The 17,889-nt window shown below is 35.9% G+C and overlaps 2 protein-coding genes across 3 annotated transcripts in view; one reads left to right on the forward strand and one right to left on the reverse strand.

The window, feature by feature from the left end:
* LOC123672967 (zinc transporter ZIP11) overlaps nucleotides 1-17,889 on the forward strand; it is a 63,710-nt gene that overhangs the window by 2,101 nt on the left and 43,720 nt on the right. Inside the window, exon 4 of one of the 2 annotated variants that reach the window (XM_045607336.1) lies at nucleotides 13,678-13,897. In XM_045607336.1, coding sequence (XP_045463292.1) covers nucleotides 13,678-13,897 — 220 coding nt within the window. The remainder of the gene's footprint in view (nucleotides 1-13,677; nucleotides 13,898-17,889) is intronic. The other variant, XM_045607337.1, reaches the window with a different exon arrangement.
* On the reverse strand, nucleotides 1,378-3,709 carry LOC123672964 (piggyBac transposable element-derived protein 3-like). Its single transcript, XM_045607332.1, has 2 exons — nucleotides 3,480-3,709; nucleotides 1,378-3,261 (listed from the first exon to the last, which is right to left on the reverse strand). The coding sequence occupies exons 1-2, from the start codon at nucleotides 3,497-3,499 to the stop codon at nucleotides 1,443-1,445; spliced, it is 1,839 nt and encodes a 612-aa protein (XP_045463288.1). The 5' UTR covers nucleotides 3,500-3,709; the 3' UTR covers nucleotides 1,378-1,442.

Genomic DNA, 17,889 nt, shown 5'->3' on the forward strand with positions numbered 1-17,889 from the left:
GATGTTCATCCATTGAATAAAATTGTCTTGGAGATACCCTTTCACTTTGCATAAATATCCATGTTTTAAATCTTTCAATTATTTAAATAAGATATTATTAAAAATCGTTCATTGAACTAGGCGATTTGAGTGGCACCTTTCTTGACTTGAACTATCTCAAATCAATTTATATGAAATATTCATTATAGATGGGTTCCTTAAGCATAATGGTATTTAATAATTATAATGTCTAATGAGGTCATTATTTATAGGTCGATTTCGGCGAAACATGCAAAATACTACAATAATGGTTATGTATGATTCGCATCGTTATTTTTACAGCTTTAATAAGGTTCTACATTAATATAATTGTTCGTATAATGAGCCATATTTCTTTTCCGATTATTAATCATTCCGACAATTTTTGATGAACTGAAGAGGAATATTTTCAAAACCTGTTTGTATTCAAGTATTCAATTTAATTTTTGGTGAACGAACTACTTCCTTCCTCAAATTAAAAAAAAAGAAAGGTATGTACTTACCCAAGGAAGTACACTCTGAAAGGGTTCTATAGGATTTTGTGGTTGGCCTCGACATAACATACAAAAAAAAGGATCTTCCACCTTGAAATTCTCGATTGTTATTCAATATTCTTGGGTGTGCGATTGGTATGCCAAAATTAATTCTGTTTTGAGGATATAAGATATTCGCAAATTACCAGTTTGAATTTTAAATAATTCGATGCCTCCGCTGAGCCTATATTAAATGTGAATCATAATTTATTCCCTGGGAGCTTGTTATTACTATTTTCTGAATAATATATTTCACTTAATCAGTCCTAGGCCTAACTAGTAAAAGTTCATTTCTTCTTAAACATACTACTTTATTCTTCAACATGGTTACCTCCAATAGTTCCATAGTTCCTCAGTTTTTGAATGCGACAACTGGGGAATAGATATTCTAAAACAAGTTGCAGAATGGGTTCCTATTCCAACACGAATGCGAAATTCGATAAGGAGCGTGTTTTCGAACGCATGAATGTTGGAATTGCCTTCTGCAACGGGTATTAGACGACATTTTATCTATTTCAGTCAAGTTTTGTGAAATATTGTCGAAATTAATATAAGATGGATTGGGTCCTTACTTGACGGAAATTCATTAAAAAGAAAAGAAAACAAAATAATTTCCACTGAATTATTTAACCCATTAAAGCCCATAATTCCCCCGTGAAGATTTTCAACTGAAACTTTGTCTGATGAGTTATTTAGACTCAAAAAGTGATATTGTGTTATAAAAATAATGATCGAACATGCAGGAGAGTTACTATGAAGCGGCAACTTAAGTTGCCACTGGGATAATTCATGAAGAAATTTTCCAAAGTACAATAAAACTAGCATATCAATCGTATACATCTATTGTGATTCAACCGTATAATATTTCCTATGAAATTACATAAAATATTATTATTTTACATCATGAAAAATTTTGAAACACTCATCAGGATGAACAGGAACTTCACACTTCTTGCATACAAAAATTGTACGCCTGCCACATACTTTACAACGGCGATACTTGGATTCACCTTTTTCGATGAAATGATCTGTTCGATCTTTTCTTATTTCTTCGAGAGCTGGTGTGAACTCTAGAGATGATCGAACTCCTGCTACCATTGGAGGACTGCCGTAAGACTTCAGAATGAAAATAGCACACTGACGTCTGAAATCCAATAGAGGAATATCATGCCCAAGGCGACGATACAGTAACCAACCTTGTGTGCTGCATACATCCACAGTCCAAGAGAAATAAGGCCACCACCATTTTTTCGACCTGATTCTGTTTCGGTAGGAAGCCAAAAATTGATCAGAAAGATCTACTCCACCCATGTTACTATTGTAACGAGCAATAGGACCTGGTACTTTGACAGAAATGACCTTCTTTTCAATTCTGGAGTATCGGTTTGACTTTGACATAGGATGTACATTATCACAATTAGTAAGTACAGTAACAACATTGTTGTCATTCCAACGGACTGCTAAAATATCTCCTGAAGAACTGGTGGATGTTTCACCTCTGGGTTTATTTTTCCACGTTTTTTTATCTGGAAGTTTCATTGAAACACTACAGCGATTCTCACGCAGAGTACCAGTTCCACCAAGTCCTCTAGAACTAAGCTCTTCCAACAACCCAACCGATGTAAAAAGATTGTCAAAGTAGAGTCGAATACCCTTTGACAATTTCATGTGGTCTACAAGTCCAATTACTACGTCACCTCCTTGACCGAGTCCAGTTTCTGGAAGACGAGTTGAACTTCCACAATAGGGTTCAACATGATGGATGTATCCAGATGGATCCGCGGCAACCCATAACTTGAACCCAAATCTGATAGGTTTTCCGCGAATAAACTGTTTGCACCCATGCCTTCCGTAATAAGGAATCATACTCTCGTCGATACTAATAGTGGGCCCAGGACTGATTTGTTTGAAAGAGTTGTTGAGGTGATCAAAAATAGGTCGGACCTTGTACATTTTATCACTTCCATCATTGTTTTCATTGTTGGCAAGGTGAATAAAACTTATCAGTTCATCGAATCGGTTTCGACGGATGGCATCGGAAACTAAGTGCGAATGAACATCTGGATCTTGTTTCCAGTAGAGTCTTCTATATGGAAGAGGGTGGTAACCTGACATCAACATAATTCCGACAAATGTAATCATTTCTTCAGCAGTGGCATTCAGGTTGTGAACGAGTTTCTGCATAGCATAACGATTAGTTTCGGTTACGATATGACTCAATAAATCTTCCGAGAAGTAAGCCCTAAAAGCCTCAATAGGGCTTTTTACCGTTTCTTTCAGAAGATCTTCTGCTACCGGTCGGTATTCGCATTCAAGTTCAGGAATACTTGAAGATAACCCATTCATTTTCGGCTTCCAAGTACGTTCTGTGGGACGCTTACGTTTGGTGCTTCTTACTCTTGTCTGCGAAGAAGTCGTCGGTCTAGGTTCTTCTGAATGGTTCTCATCTTGGACGACTGGATTGCCGTGATCATCATCGATTTCTGGATTCTGCATTTCCACCTGAGAGCGTAATATACGGGCAGGAAGGTGGTCAAAATCTCCAACTACCTCTTCATCCGATAAATCAGAGTCCTTATCTGTATCTGCACCAGGAAGTTCATCAGGTGGACATATGGCTATATTGGTGGCTGATATGTCCTCATCGTTCTCGATAAGGTCAATTAATTCATGAAGAAGTAATCCAGTGCCTGATCTTCCACGAGTATACCTGTCGAAATCATTCAGTAAGAAATGTAAATATTGCAGAAACCGTTGTCACGTGTTCCCGTTGGCCACTTTAGTTGCCATCAAACTTTGCCCGTATGGCAAAAGCAAAATATTGCATGAAAATATTACTGTGAAGAAGAAATATACTGCTGAATTCATATTGAATAAAACTGGTACAAAAATACAAATGTGCATGCATTATTGAAATAGAATACTTACAATCTCTCATCGACGGCCATTATGGTGAATGAAAAAGTTCAAGAGCTCTGAATAAATCGTTATACACTAACTCACTGTTTGACAATATCTGACTGACGTTTGTGCTATTCGAGACAGGACATATCACATGACCGGAATTTACCAATGGAACTTCAATATCTATGCGCGTGCGCATAGAATGTAGTCGAATGCGCCGTGGCAACTTAAGTTGCCACGGGGCTGTAATGGGTTAATTGGTAGCAGCAATTGTTTCGGCACACTGTGGCTTCATCATTTCTGACTGATAAGAGTACAGAGCTTTTCGGAAACTTATATAGGAATAAAATTCGACATTGTCAGAAAAATATTCGAGTATTCTAAGGTTGCTAACAATTAAATAATTCAGTGGATATTATTTTGTTTTATTTTATTGTCGAAATTCAGTGGAAAATTTAGATTATACATCCTAGTGACTTTTGTATTGTATATTGTAATTGACAGATTACGGAATTTCAATTTGAATTTTACGTTTCGAATTTTGAAATAATTTATAATTACGCATTAAATTCCTGAATTATGTCTGACGAAATCGATTTAACACCACCAGAAACTGCGAATGATGTACCACATTATTTCACTATATCCAAATTATATTATATTAACAATTTACGTGTGCTGAAATTTGATAGGATCGGGAGTCAGTGTAGACAACCAGAAAAGGAAAAATATAACTGATAACAATGCTGTAATTAGTTCATTACAGCACTGTTTTTAATAGTGCAATGAACTCTTTACGATACTGAAATAGAGAAAAGGTTTTTTCGACAATTTTCCAGCTATATAAGAATCACACTGCTTATGATTTACACAATTTCTAATATTAACTTTAGTGGCCAAATTTTTGGCAACTAATTGCTTTATTGTTTCAGAATCCCTATGAACTAAACTTCTATGCCAAATGTTCATACAATTTTCAGTTTTTTCGCACGAAGATTTGATCTGATTTACTCTTTCCACAAAAGTTTTCACTTCACTTCATTTCTATGATCTGTTATCATCATTATCATCCATCTTTTAACAATGTACTTGGCTGGTCACCATCGACACATGAAACAATTTGCCACACAAACTCAAAAATCACAAAAAATCTCAACAATCACAAACTATTTTTACAATTTCAACTTCACAAACGCTTCAATATTATTCACAAAAAGACTCTTTCGCACTATGGAGCTCCAAAACGGGATGTGAGTAAAAGTAGTCATCTCACCGTGACGACCATTCTGGCACTCTATGATCTCTTATGAATATCATATCATATTTTTTATAGAAATATGGATTTTAGTAAATCATATCATATCTAGTTTCCAAAATTTTTGTAGGACAAAAACAAGTTCAAAAAATTTCACATATTTCATAAATATATGTAGATTTATTTCATAAGAAAACTCAGGCGCCAAAAAGTATAAGGTGTAGTAAAAAAAATCCATTATTTTTGCATGAAGAACAAGGCTTGAAAAACCTTAATTAGAATGATCCAATTTATGTCAAATATGCGCTGTTTTGTTCGATAACTACAGTTCCGAGGTAACTGTTGTGCTTTATGGGAGCAGCTATTCGTAGATGCCAATTCCACTAAACATAAAGCCAAACCTTCCTGGTCGTTTCCGTAGGCTCACCGCGTTTCGACCACGACCGTTTCTGCTTGACGTTGTCGTAAATTATCCACTTTTCATCACCAGTCACTAAGCGTTTCAAAATGGGGCGATTTGGTTGCGATGCAGCAGTGATTCGCAGTGGAAATTCGGCCCATGCGGTTTTTTGCGTCAACTCGTGTGGTACTCATACATCTAGCATCTTCCTGAGACCAGCCTTATGCAAATGGTGTTCCAAACGGTTTATTGTGCACTCTTGAGCAATCGAAACAGGACTCTATAATGTCCCAAATTGAACGTGATTGGCTATTACAGTATTTTTTTTCATTGGCTTGCATTTTTGGCTTTATCGAAGAAAACTGTAAAATGAAGCGTATTGTCTTTTTGCCAGTGTCCATCTTTGTGGCGCGCTTAAACTTAATTGAGTCAATTTATCACAAAACTGTCAGAATGTAGTAAGAAATATCATCTTTCTAAAGCCATCTAGTGGAATCCGATCGGGCTTATACAACGCGAGATACAGATAACATGAACTCATTCGCGAGAACTGCAACTCTATAGTTATCACCGTTACATAATTACAGAGTGTTTTTCGAGAATCTTCATTTTCGAAATATTGCTTTATATTTTTTCTTTTGAAAATTTTTCATTTCTTTAAAAACATTCCAATAATGTTTTTATGTAGAATTCTATGACGTTAATTGAATTTTCCGCAAACTGATATATGAGATATCGCTATGGAAATATCTCTCTAATGGGACACCCCGTACATTTCTAAATACATATTTCGATAGAGCTGAAAATTATCATTCTAAAAATGTAGTATCCTTGATATTCTTCTGAAGTCAAGTTTGAAGTCCCAACAGGTGGCCGGCTGACCTAACGTCATGGACTATTACCTTTGGGGAAGATTATAAGATATAATCTTACATAAGGTCAGGCCACCTAGCCGGCCACTTGTTGGGACTTCGGAAAAATATCAAGTATTTTCTAGAATAATAATTTTCAGCCCTTTCGAAATATGATCAGAAAAATATTTTCATAGTGATATCTCATGAGGTATCAGTATCGGTATCTAGTAAAGAAATAGGACTTCTAATTCGATAGTCTCCAATTTGGCCCACTCTGTATAATACTGTTGTTTGTGGAAAGCCTAATGTCAAAAGATGACAGCTTCAAAAGTGACAGCTGCTCCGATAGCGGCTATTCGAAATCAAACCTCTTATTGGAAAACCTTGTAAATCAATAGGTTCCTTTGCAGGCAGATATTGGTTCATACTAAGGTTACAGTCAAATTACTGCGATTTTTCCAAAATTCATTCCACCCGGATGAGTCTCATGCTACATATATACATACATTAAATATTCATTTATGAAACAAAATAGTAAGTGAAAAATACGAGGGGGCGTTAAAGTAAAGAATTACCAAGACATGAATAACAACTATATCCTTCGTAAACTGTGTTCTGTTATACAACAACAATTACTTCCTTTGTAGATTTATGTAGTTTCGGTGCTCAGGCATACTTAAATCCTGTCGTTAAAAATGTAAATGATCAATTATTTCCTAAGAAATATGAATATGAATTCAGAGGATTGTTTGGTTAGTTTTTAATTTTTTTTCACTACCTTAATAATTACGTATTCTCCCAAAATTGAAAAAAAATAAAATAAAAAATCCCCGTATTCATACAAATGTATGAATTTGAGCAAGGACTCCTTTAAAATGCGAGGACAATTTGGAATATAGCTTGTTCAACCTAAAAGAGACCTTATGAATGAACTTTCCGACGAATTAGGTTATTCATGCTTGTCCGACGTACATGAGTGGGTGCTATTAGAGCACAAAGCCTGGCTATTAAAAGCAATGCCAGTATTGAATCCTTGTGCTTATACAAATTAATGAAGATTGACTTATTCATATCAAGTGCCAGGTTTTCATGATATAGTTAGAACTGAATAACATCAAGTTCAGTATGAAAGAATTCCACCTGTTCAATCCATGTTTCACCATGCCAGTACTGCTGTATGATACAACATCTTAGAGGTCGCAAAGTTATAAAGTAAAGGGGTTCCCAGAGTCGAGCATTCATTATATTTTAGGACCAGTAGGATTCCTTATTAAATTACATTCGTACCAACTCCTTTGATATTGTTTTTTCACCTCATTTAACACGCCAAGTGCATAACGGACTGTTGGCCCTAGTATGGAAAGCTCCATATGACAAAATCTTATCAGTATAAGTCTCGAGCTCAGAGATCTCAGAGAGTTCTTAAGCTAAATCTCAATCTACTTCATGCGTTTTTGGGAAGTCTGCCTCTGATCGTTCTAGTCCGGGAGCCAGTAACAGATATACATGATCAACTTCCTCTCAAACGGTAATTAGTAGAATGCATCAGGTAATAGTAATAAAAAGCCTCGTGAACGTCAGCTGCGACTCTGGTGGGGGGGAGAGCGGCGGCAGCCCCCCAAACACGAAGAAAAAAAAAATCTGCAAATTTGTCAAATTGTAGCTAATCCAATATCTAGACGAAAAAATACAATCAGCTGGCTATAGCATGATGAATTATACGTCAGGTGGTGCCTCAAACATGAAAAAAAAAATTTCAATGACAGCTCTGACAGCGACTCTGATAATGAATCAGAGAGTACCACACTCGCGAGAAAAGGACATTCTCTAATTCTGTGGTTATTCCGTTCATTCTTCCACATCTTGTAGAACAAAATCGTGCGAGAATATATCAGAAACGCACAGTTTTCATGGTTATATTTTATTATCATATGTTGGTACTCCGAACTTTCCACCACGACTTTATCTGTCAATTCATCAATTTGCCTTGAAGAAATCAGTTCTGCCAACCAACATATTTCAATGCAAAAATCACTAAATGATATTTATGGAAATATTTCATTAATTTCAATAAATATGCAATGAATTAGAGAAAATAATGTATAATACTCGTACAGAAGGCTCATTCTACCACTCGTTCATTCCAAAACTCGCCACTTCGTGGCTCGTTTTCGAATTTTGAGCTCGTGGAAGAATATCAATGCCTTCTGCACTTGTATTATAAATAACTATTCTCTAATTCTGTGGTTATTCCGTTCATTCTTCCACATCTTGTAGAACAAAATCGTGCGAGAATATATCAGAAACGCACAGTTTTCATGGTTATATTTTATTATCATATGTTGGTACTCCGAACTTTCCACCACGACTTTATCTGTCAATTCATCAATTTGCCTTGAAGAAATCAGTTCTGCCAACCAACATATTTCAATGCAAAAATCACTAAATGATATTTATGGAAATATTTCATTAATTTCAATAAATATGCAATGAATTAGAGAAAATAATGTATAATACTCGTACAGAAGGCTCATTCTACCACTCGTTCATTCCAAAACTCGCCACTTCGTGGCTCGTTTTCGAATTTTGAGCTCGTGGAAGAATATCAATGCCTTCTGCACTTGTATTATAAATAACTATTCTCTAATTCTGTGGTTATTCCGTTCATTCTTCCACATCTTGTACAACAAAATCGTGCGAGAATATATCAGAAATGCACAGTTTTCATGGTTATATTTTATTATTCTATGTTGGCACTCCGAACTTTCCGCCACGGCTTTATCTGTCAATTCATCAATCTGCCTTGAAGAAATCAGTTCTGCCAACCAAAATTTTTCAATGCAAAAATCACTAAATTATATTTATGGAAATATTTCATCAATTTCAATGAAAATGCAATGAATTAGAGAAAATAATGTATAATACTCGTACAGAAGGCTCATTCTACCACTCGTTCATTCCAAAACTCGCCACTTCGTGGCTCGTTTTTGAATTTTGAACTCGTGGAAGAATATCAATGCCTTCTGCACTTGTATTATAAATAACTATTCTCCACATGTTGCACAATAATATTTAGTTACTTCCACTGTCTGATTCAGTATCAGAGTCGCTGTCAGAGCTGTCATTGAAAATATAATTTTTTTTTTCATGTTTGAGGCACCAGCTGACGTATAATCCAGCATGCTATAAGCCAGCTAATTGTATTTTTTCGTCTAGATATTGGGTTAGTTGCAATTTGACAAATTTTCATTTGGAGGAAATGACTGAATGTATTTTTTTTTCTTCGTGTTTGGGGGGCTGCCGCCGCTCTCCCCCCCCCAACCGAGTCGTAGCTGACGCTCACGAGGCTTTTCATTACTATTATCTGATGCATCTCACCAAGTATCTCTCGAGAGGAAATAATCAACCAAATTTGCACCTGGCTCCCGGACTACTATTCTGCCCTTCTCCAGATAGTCGATGTAGATCACATCTTGTGAAAACCAGAAAACTGACATCAATCACGTTATCATTAGTAGTAGCCTTTTTCGGGGTACCTGGACATTGCTCATCAAAAACCGATGTGCGATCATGTTGAAACTTGTTGAACCAATTTTTTACGGTCGCCATCAAAGGAGAAGAGTCACTGTACATAGCTGCGGGTTTTAATTTCCAAAATCAAGAATCAAATCACCGATCGATATTGTTCTTTTTCCATCTCTCTGAAATTCCCGGATACGCTCACTTCCACACGCGATCAAAACAAAACCAAAAGTCCGATTCAGCTGAAATTTTAACAATAGCCATCTGAGACGATGTACTCCACGATAGTAAATTTGATTTTCGATAATCACACCATTTGGCCGTACTTATCAGACCACCCTCGTAATGGTCATAATGATCAGTAGTGTTGTTAAGGGCACGCTTATCAAAGCAGTAACTTTGGTGGGATGCAAAGTAATATCTTATTTCTACCACGGTTTGGGATACCCGTAGTTTCTGATAAAATACTTGGATTTTTATACTTATACTGAATAATCAAACAACAATAAACAATTCTATCTATCTATCTAATGTGAAATGGAACAAGTTACGAATTAGCGGACTGTTTTTTTTTTGTTGTTGAAGGCATCGACTGCTAACCTAACCATCATCAGACATGTACAACATCCATGACCTAGCCAGGATTCGAACCTGGTACTTTCTAACACCATAGTCGACTTTTTAATCCACTGTACTACCGAGCGTCTTTGGCGGACTGTATTTCTGTGATTATGCATCAGCTTATTGCTGTATGTACAACTTTCCACTGTGAACATAGGGATGAGAAAGAGAGAGAGTGATTGTAACAATCGGCGATATTAGCTGATTTCGAGTCAGGTGCGTGTCACCCCGGGGCTCGGCGCACTAGAGCTTTGAGCCCTTGCTATGAATAGGTGCTTTCCAGCCAACATCAAGAGCTCCTCGGTACAGCTCCGAAGCGCACTTGTAGTGTTCCAGTAAACAAGGCGTCGAGCCCTCGCGTTACCTTCCCCTTTCCCCTGAAGCACCCCCCGCATTTGCGGGGCTTCCAGCCCTGACAGGTGTGAGAGAGAAAGAATACCGTTACTTCGCATAAAGTACGAGACATCTGTAGAACGCTGGTTTGTTTACGTTGAATTTGACAGTTTCGTTTTGGCGCGTTCCACTCATAAAAAGGGCTCGAAGCTCTAGTGCGCCGAGCCCCGGGGTGACACGCACCTGACTGGAAAGCAGCTAGTGGAACGCGCCAAAACGAAACTGTCAAATTGAACGTAAACAAACTAGCGTTCTGCAGCTGTCTCGTACTTTATGCGTGGTAACGGTCTTCTTTCTCTCTCACATCTGTCAGGGCTCGAAGCCCCGCAAATGCGGGGGGTGCTTCAGGGGAAAGGGGAAGGTAACGCGAGGGCTCGATGCCCTGTTTACTTGAACACTAAAAGTGCGCTTCGGTACGCTTTGGAGCTGTACCGAGGAGCTCCTGACGTTGGCTGGAAAGCACCTATTGAGTTGAGGCTACAGAACTACATATTTTTCATTTCTTGTTCCTTATGAGCTGGCCTCAACCATCTATTGAAAATTGGAATTTAATTAAAATGAACAACAAACAAGTGTCATAAAGCTCGTCACACACGCCCGTTCGTTAAGTTTTATTCTTCACCAAATCTACGCTAGCTATCTGATGATCGCAAGCCTCCTCAAAGTGTTTCGATCGAGAGTTGAGAGTTCTGTAGATTGGTATCGAATTCAAACCACCTGAAATGAGTTGCATTTGAATTTGGTTGTTGATAATATCATTCTTGTAGCTTTTTGTAAATTTCACTTATCTCAGTTTTTTTTTCTCTTTCTCTACAGTTGTATTATGGATAATTTTCAGTTAGAGTTTATAGGTTCAATGTACCTCAACTCTGTAATTTTGTTTAATAATAATAATAATTTGATGACATCGGGAGAGGCTTTGAGGAAGTACGAGTCAAATTGCTTCTTGTTCTATTCGGATTTCGGAAAGAGTGAACTGGGTTAATATTAGGTATGTTACGGAGCTTCGATTCCGATAAGTCGGAGTGATTTCAAACGAAGACTTATATCGACTCGCAAATCAGGAAAACAGAGGAGTTCTTGCCCCATGCTAGAACCTTCGGAAGAGTCGAACGTTACAAATAGAAATTAATAAACCAAGCATAATAGTCCAGTAGATAAATAAATTTTTCCTGGAAAAATTCCGAACTTAATGAAACTTACAGGTTGTTCGGGGGTGCTGTGGCATGACTCTGTCAAGTTATCCAACACGAGGACCTTGTGCTAACTTGAGGATGGCCACAGAACCTCAACATTTTCGGACTTTTTTCAGTTTTTTGCTCATAATTTCTGAACTAAGTAGTTTTCAACCAGAACGTTCATTTTCCAAGTTGTAGACCATCAAATTATCTACAATTTTGTATTCACAGACTTTTTATTAAACCCAATATCAATTGATATACAGTCGATCAAAATAATAGTCCGGTGACGAATCAAAAAAAGTGGGGTCTGCTGGAAAAATTTCCGATCTTAATGAAACTTCTGAAGGTTGTATGGGGGTTGCTGTGGGATTATTCTGTCAAGTTATACAACACGAGGACCCTGTGTGTTGATTTACATCCTTTGAAGAAAAAGTAGAGATTTATTTCTGAAAATCTGACCAGAACAAGGCAACTGCACAAATGTACCAAAAGTATCTGAAGCAATTTTCGCCGAAGAAAAACGAAAGTGCACGACTAACTTTCTTCAATTTTTTTTTACGGAAATGTCAGCAGCACAACTTCCCATAAGTGCAGCACAAAATCGAAATACAGATGTGCTGGGATGAGTTTTTTTCTAATTTTTGAGTATTTCTGTGAAACCCAAAAAAATTATGACAGGTGCTGGCCTGGCTTTTAACTGAATTTTGTGATATTTAGTACATGTATTGAAAATTTATTTTATCCATTGAAACCCAATAAACATGTTTTGGGAAATATTTTCAAAGTCGTATGTAACAAAAAAAAATCAATGTTATAAAGTATCACAAAACTAGTACAGTACAATTCAGTACAAAAAAAAAATCGAAAATAACCCTTGTCTTCTTCCACTACGCTCCAAGACCACGAACACGTTAAATATCCAACATGTTTGGTATCCGATTTTACGTTCGAAACCGTCCGTTTCGAGAATAGTTTTACAACTCTTCCGTTGACACGAGTCGATCTCCACACATAACTAACCTCGCTTGAGCTTCACTACCCATGTCAACTAGGATAAATCGTTCATTTCGTGAATATTCGCTCGACTCTTCCGTTGACACGGGTCGTTTTCCAAGTATTCTTGAACCACAGCTGTGATCCACTAGCCATGTCAACCTAGATTTACGATGTTTTGTACTATGTCTGTAATGTAATTTATTTATTTATTTATTTTATTTATTTAATGCATATACAATGTTCTACAGGTTTAAACCCAACTACAGAACAAGGAGCATAAGAAAAATAATGTTACATATTCTAAAAAAAAAGATAACAAAAAATGCTCAGTCAGTCAAAATAATGAGATCTGATATATTATAATTAAAAATATCCAAGTGAGAACTTACAGTATTACAGGCATCACACAAATTATAAAGAGGTGAATACTTCAATGTATTCGTACGAGGTGTCGGCATATAAAATGATAAAATGTATTTCTAACTCTAGAGGATGGTCTTGGAATAGCAAAATTTAGTTTTTCGAGAATGCTAGAATCTTTAATGACTCCGTTTATTAGTTTTATTAGTAATGCGAGGAACAAAGAAAAATCTTATTATTAATTGTATACTGGGTGTCCCAAGTTATCGTATACAGCCAATATCTAGCTTATTTGACAACATAAATATAATATAATAAAAAAATTGCTTTGAATAATATCAAAGTACCTTTCCAATGATATATAAAGAAGGTTCTCACATTTGACAGCCCTGTTGTACCTACCCCTCAGTTTATATTTCTATATGGAATACAACGATAGCACATACTTGGTGTTTTTTATTGATAACAACAAAAACATTATATAGAGACTCGTAAGAACTATTCATGATTATATTTCGGAATTAAATACCTATGCACATATTCATATTAATCAAGTTTATGTTCTTTTAACATTAAATGTTATAAATCATAACATTCAGTCCGATCGATGATACTGAATTGGTCTTTTTTTCGATTTCAGTAGGTAATCGGAAAGGTACAACTCGAAGTATTGAAAAAGAAGTTTCTAAACAGAGTTTCGAGGATGCATCTGTTATTGAAGAAATACAGCACGGACAATGGAGGAGAATTCTCCTTTTGGTGATAGCCATCACAGTTCACAATATTCCAGAAGGATTGGCTGTGGGGGTGGATTTTGCTGCTATTGGAAGTTCTCCTTCTGCAACATTCGAAAATGCGAGGTGAGTTATTATTGTTCATATTTTCATATTCAACGAATTAGGCGAAACTTTTTTTTGCGTAGATTTAGTCTACAATATTAGTTTATTATTTTCCAATACAAACCGTGTGTGCCACTGTGCCATCGTTCGATAATAGTTATTTTCCAAGTGCAGAAAGTGGTACTTTAACGGCAGTTTCATGCTGGAATATTTATTTATAATACAAGTGCAGAAGGCATTGGTATTCTTCCACGAGTTCAAAATTCAAAAACGAGCCACGAAGTGGCGAGTTTTGGAATGAACGAGTGGTAGAATGAGCCTTCTGTACGAGTGTTATACATTATTTTCTCTAATTCATTGCATTTTATTGAAATTAATGAAATATTTTCATAAATATCATTCAGTGATTTTTGCATTGAAAAATGTTGGTTGGCAGAACTGATTTCTTTAAGGCAAATTGATGAATTGACAGATAAAGCCGTGGCGGAAAGTTCGGAGTACCAACATAGAATAATAAAATATAACCATGAAAACTGTGCGTTTCTGATATATTCTCGCACGATTTTGTTCTACAAGATGTGGAAGAATGAACGGAATAACCACAGAATTAGAGAAAGACTATTTCTGCAAGAGTTAGGAACAACATTTTTTTCCTACAATTGCTATGGAAAGTAGCGTTTTCTTCATAGCTTACTCAATTTCAAAACTATGTATTGCTCATACTGTGGGAAATATTATTCCCCACGGCACTTTGCCCACACCTCGCTTGGAAGACCAATGAAATTGGGCTTTTGAGTCGTTTCTATGGAAACGCAATAAATTAGCACATACTGTCAACGAAGGTCATTTTGATTTGAATCAAGTCCATTACTTGAATTATTGAAATTTGTGAAGTTGTAGGAAAAGTATAGTGTGCAACATGTGGAGAAAGTCCTTTTCTCGCTCGTGTGTTTGCGGCACTCGCCTTTCAGGCTCGTGCCACAAACTTCCACACTCGCGAGAAAAGTTGGACTTTCCCCACTTGTTGCACAATATACTATTCTACAAGCGCTTGAAATAAACTGTAACTCAAAAGATTTGATTAATTATTCACATACACATGAATGGCAGACGTAATTCTGCATGTCGTTACCATAGTTATCTCATCCTTGACCTTAATTGGGCGTTCGTTGCATAGAGACATAACAGAATTTGATTTATTTCTTAATACTTGTGAAAAATCCCCTGCTATTTTTTCAGCAGGGGGTTTTCCTGCACTGTGTGTGAATGTTACTCTTTGTGACTTAAAATGCTTGTGGAAAAATAGTTGAAAGTCCATAATTAAAAAAAAATTAATTAAACTCGCTCTGCTTTAGGCTTGTAGCCTAGTAGACGCGAGGATATTCCTAAGAAAATATGTTTAGTCAATATATGTTTTCCACAAGAAAGTTTTGGGATAGTTTTGATATCTTCGATTTTATGGGCTTTTTTTGGCTGCTGAATCCGAATCTGAGGTTTCCCATAAAAATTTTGTGACGGAACATTGAACAAAATGCCTAAAAAAGGTGAAAAATTTTTGGCGGTTTTATCCATATAACCCGGAAAATATCAATTTTTCGTGTATGACCTTCCTATACAGAAACAAAGTTGTATATAAAACTTCCTACAAATCCGATTAACAATTCTGGCTTAAACGTACTTAAATTGACTTATTTTAACTGTCTCTGCAAAACCACTTTTCGGAGTGATTTTGATTTCTTCGATTTTATATGTTTTTGGGGTGCTGAATCTGAATTTGAAGTTTGCCACCAGAATCTCGTGCTTTCTATTTGTAGTGAATTAAAAAATTGCCAAGCGTTAATTTTATCGAAATTGAATAGGCGGTTTCAACTAGTTATTAAGAACATTAAGTACTGCGTCGTCTTCTTACTATAGAGCTTGTTGATAATTTTAAATAATTTAGGGCGTTTTTTGATCAAATCAACAAAACATCCTATGATAAATTGGACAAGGTAATTTTGAGTTAAAAAATACGATTTCATATGAAATTGAAAAGTTGAAAAGAGGAATAACAGAAGAAAATTAATTAATTATAGAAAATTCAGGAACCTGCAATTCATGGAAATAATAAACCATCAGCAGAACCAAACTCATCGGCGAAATTTTTGAACCTTGGGATGTTATTGACACATGCCGAGGTCGAGAATAGAGAGATATTAATTATTTCAATATTCCAGGACCGGATTCATTATTAATCATTTAAAGGGTTCAGGTTGAAAATATCACTTTGTATTTCGTATTTAAAATCATTGTGTATATTTCCAAGAAGGGCATGAAATCAGTTGGACAAAGTTCGAAAAATTTAATTTATAAATAAATAAAGAGTGAAAATATTCTTGAAAATATAGTGAAGGTCTAGTAGATGATCATAATTTGCTATTATATGAAATATTCAAGAGTACCTTTTTTTATGAATGAACGATACTGTATCATCAGCCTTAGTTATCATATCGGGTGCTCTAGCATTCCAAATGAGAAGTTCTATGAAATGCGTGAAGATGGAACGCAAAATAAGTGGAAGTGTGAAAATTGTGAATCGACTTCCGATTTCCATGGTTCAACGTTACATGTACCGGGTTTTTCACCATAATTTTACCCCCCTTTAATTTTGTCACTAGAAGAGGTACAAAAAAATGTTTTCTAAAAAAGTTTCTCGAAATCGACTAATGTTTTTTGAAATGATTTCACAAAACGAAATATATACACAGTGGGCAACATATTGATACCAACTTCATTTTTTCAAATGGAACACTCTGTATATTTTTATATATTTGACTAGCTCTTTTTCCTCTGATTTCAAATATATAACATATGTTTGGCCTATCTCTCTTATTCTGAGTACCACAGAGTTTCAAATTTTAAGAACCACCAGGCCAGCTAAGTAATCAGTTTTCAAGTGATAGGCTGCCATAACTCAAAATGCTTTTTTTTGAGTTATATCGTTGGCAACGATATGACATACGTTTTTCAGTATAAATTGGAATTTGGATGATGATGATGATTGAGTACCACAGAGTTTCAAATTCTAAGAACCACCAGGCAGAAGTAATAAATTTCCAAGTGGAAGGCTGCGATAACTCAAATGCTCTTTTTTGAGTTATCTCGTTGGCTACGATATATAACATACGTTTATCATTGAATAAAACTATTCATCGAATATGCACTACACAGAAGCGGAAAATATATTGAAATATTTAAGCTTTATGTGGAGAACAATAAAAATAAGAAAGCTACAAGGAGAGAATATATGGAGTTGCATCCAAATGATCCAATTCCAATTTATAGTGAAAAACGTATGTCATATCGTTGCCAACGAGATAACTCAAAAAAGGGCATTTTGGGTTATCGCAGCCTTCCACTTGAAAATTGATTACTTTTGCCAGGTGCAGGTTTTTATAATTTGAAACTCTGTGGCACTCAGAATGAGAGAGATAGGCCAAACATATGTTATATATTCGAAATCAGGGGAAAAACAGCTAGTCAAATATAGAAAAATATACAGGGTGTTCCATTTGAAAAAATGAAGTTGCTATCAATATGTTGCTTACTCTGTATATATTTCGTTTTGTGAATTCATTTAAAAAAACACTAGTCAAATTCGTGAAACTTTTGTAGAAAATATTTTTTTGTACCTCTTCTAGTGACAAAGTTAAAGGGGGGGTCAAATTATGGTGAAAAACCCGGTACAAGCTAACTTGAAAGATCAAACAAGTAAATTGAATTCTATTGTTCAGCTTGCAGTCGAAAAGGCATTACCACCACTTGTTTCTGAAATATTCAGCTTGAAAGATTTAGTGGTAAAACAAAATAAACAAATTAATTCGCTTATCGATAAACATGATGGGGATTCCAGCAGACGTGGGTGCTACAAATACACCTTATCGGGTGAGCACTGCTGGGGCTGGCGCCTTGGAACTGCCTCGTAGTGTTTCTTCTCAATTGACCACAGTTGAGAATAAGAAAAAATCTAAGCA

This window comes from Harmonia axyridis, chromosome 2 (genome assembly GCF_914767665.1).
Source record: "Harmonia axyridis chromosome 2, icHarAxyr1.1, whole genome shotgun sequence".
Classification (NCBI taxonomy): domain Eukaryota; kingdom Metazoa; phylum Arthropoda; class Insecta; order Coleoptera; family Coccinellidae; genus Harmonia; species Harmonia axyridis.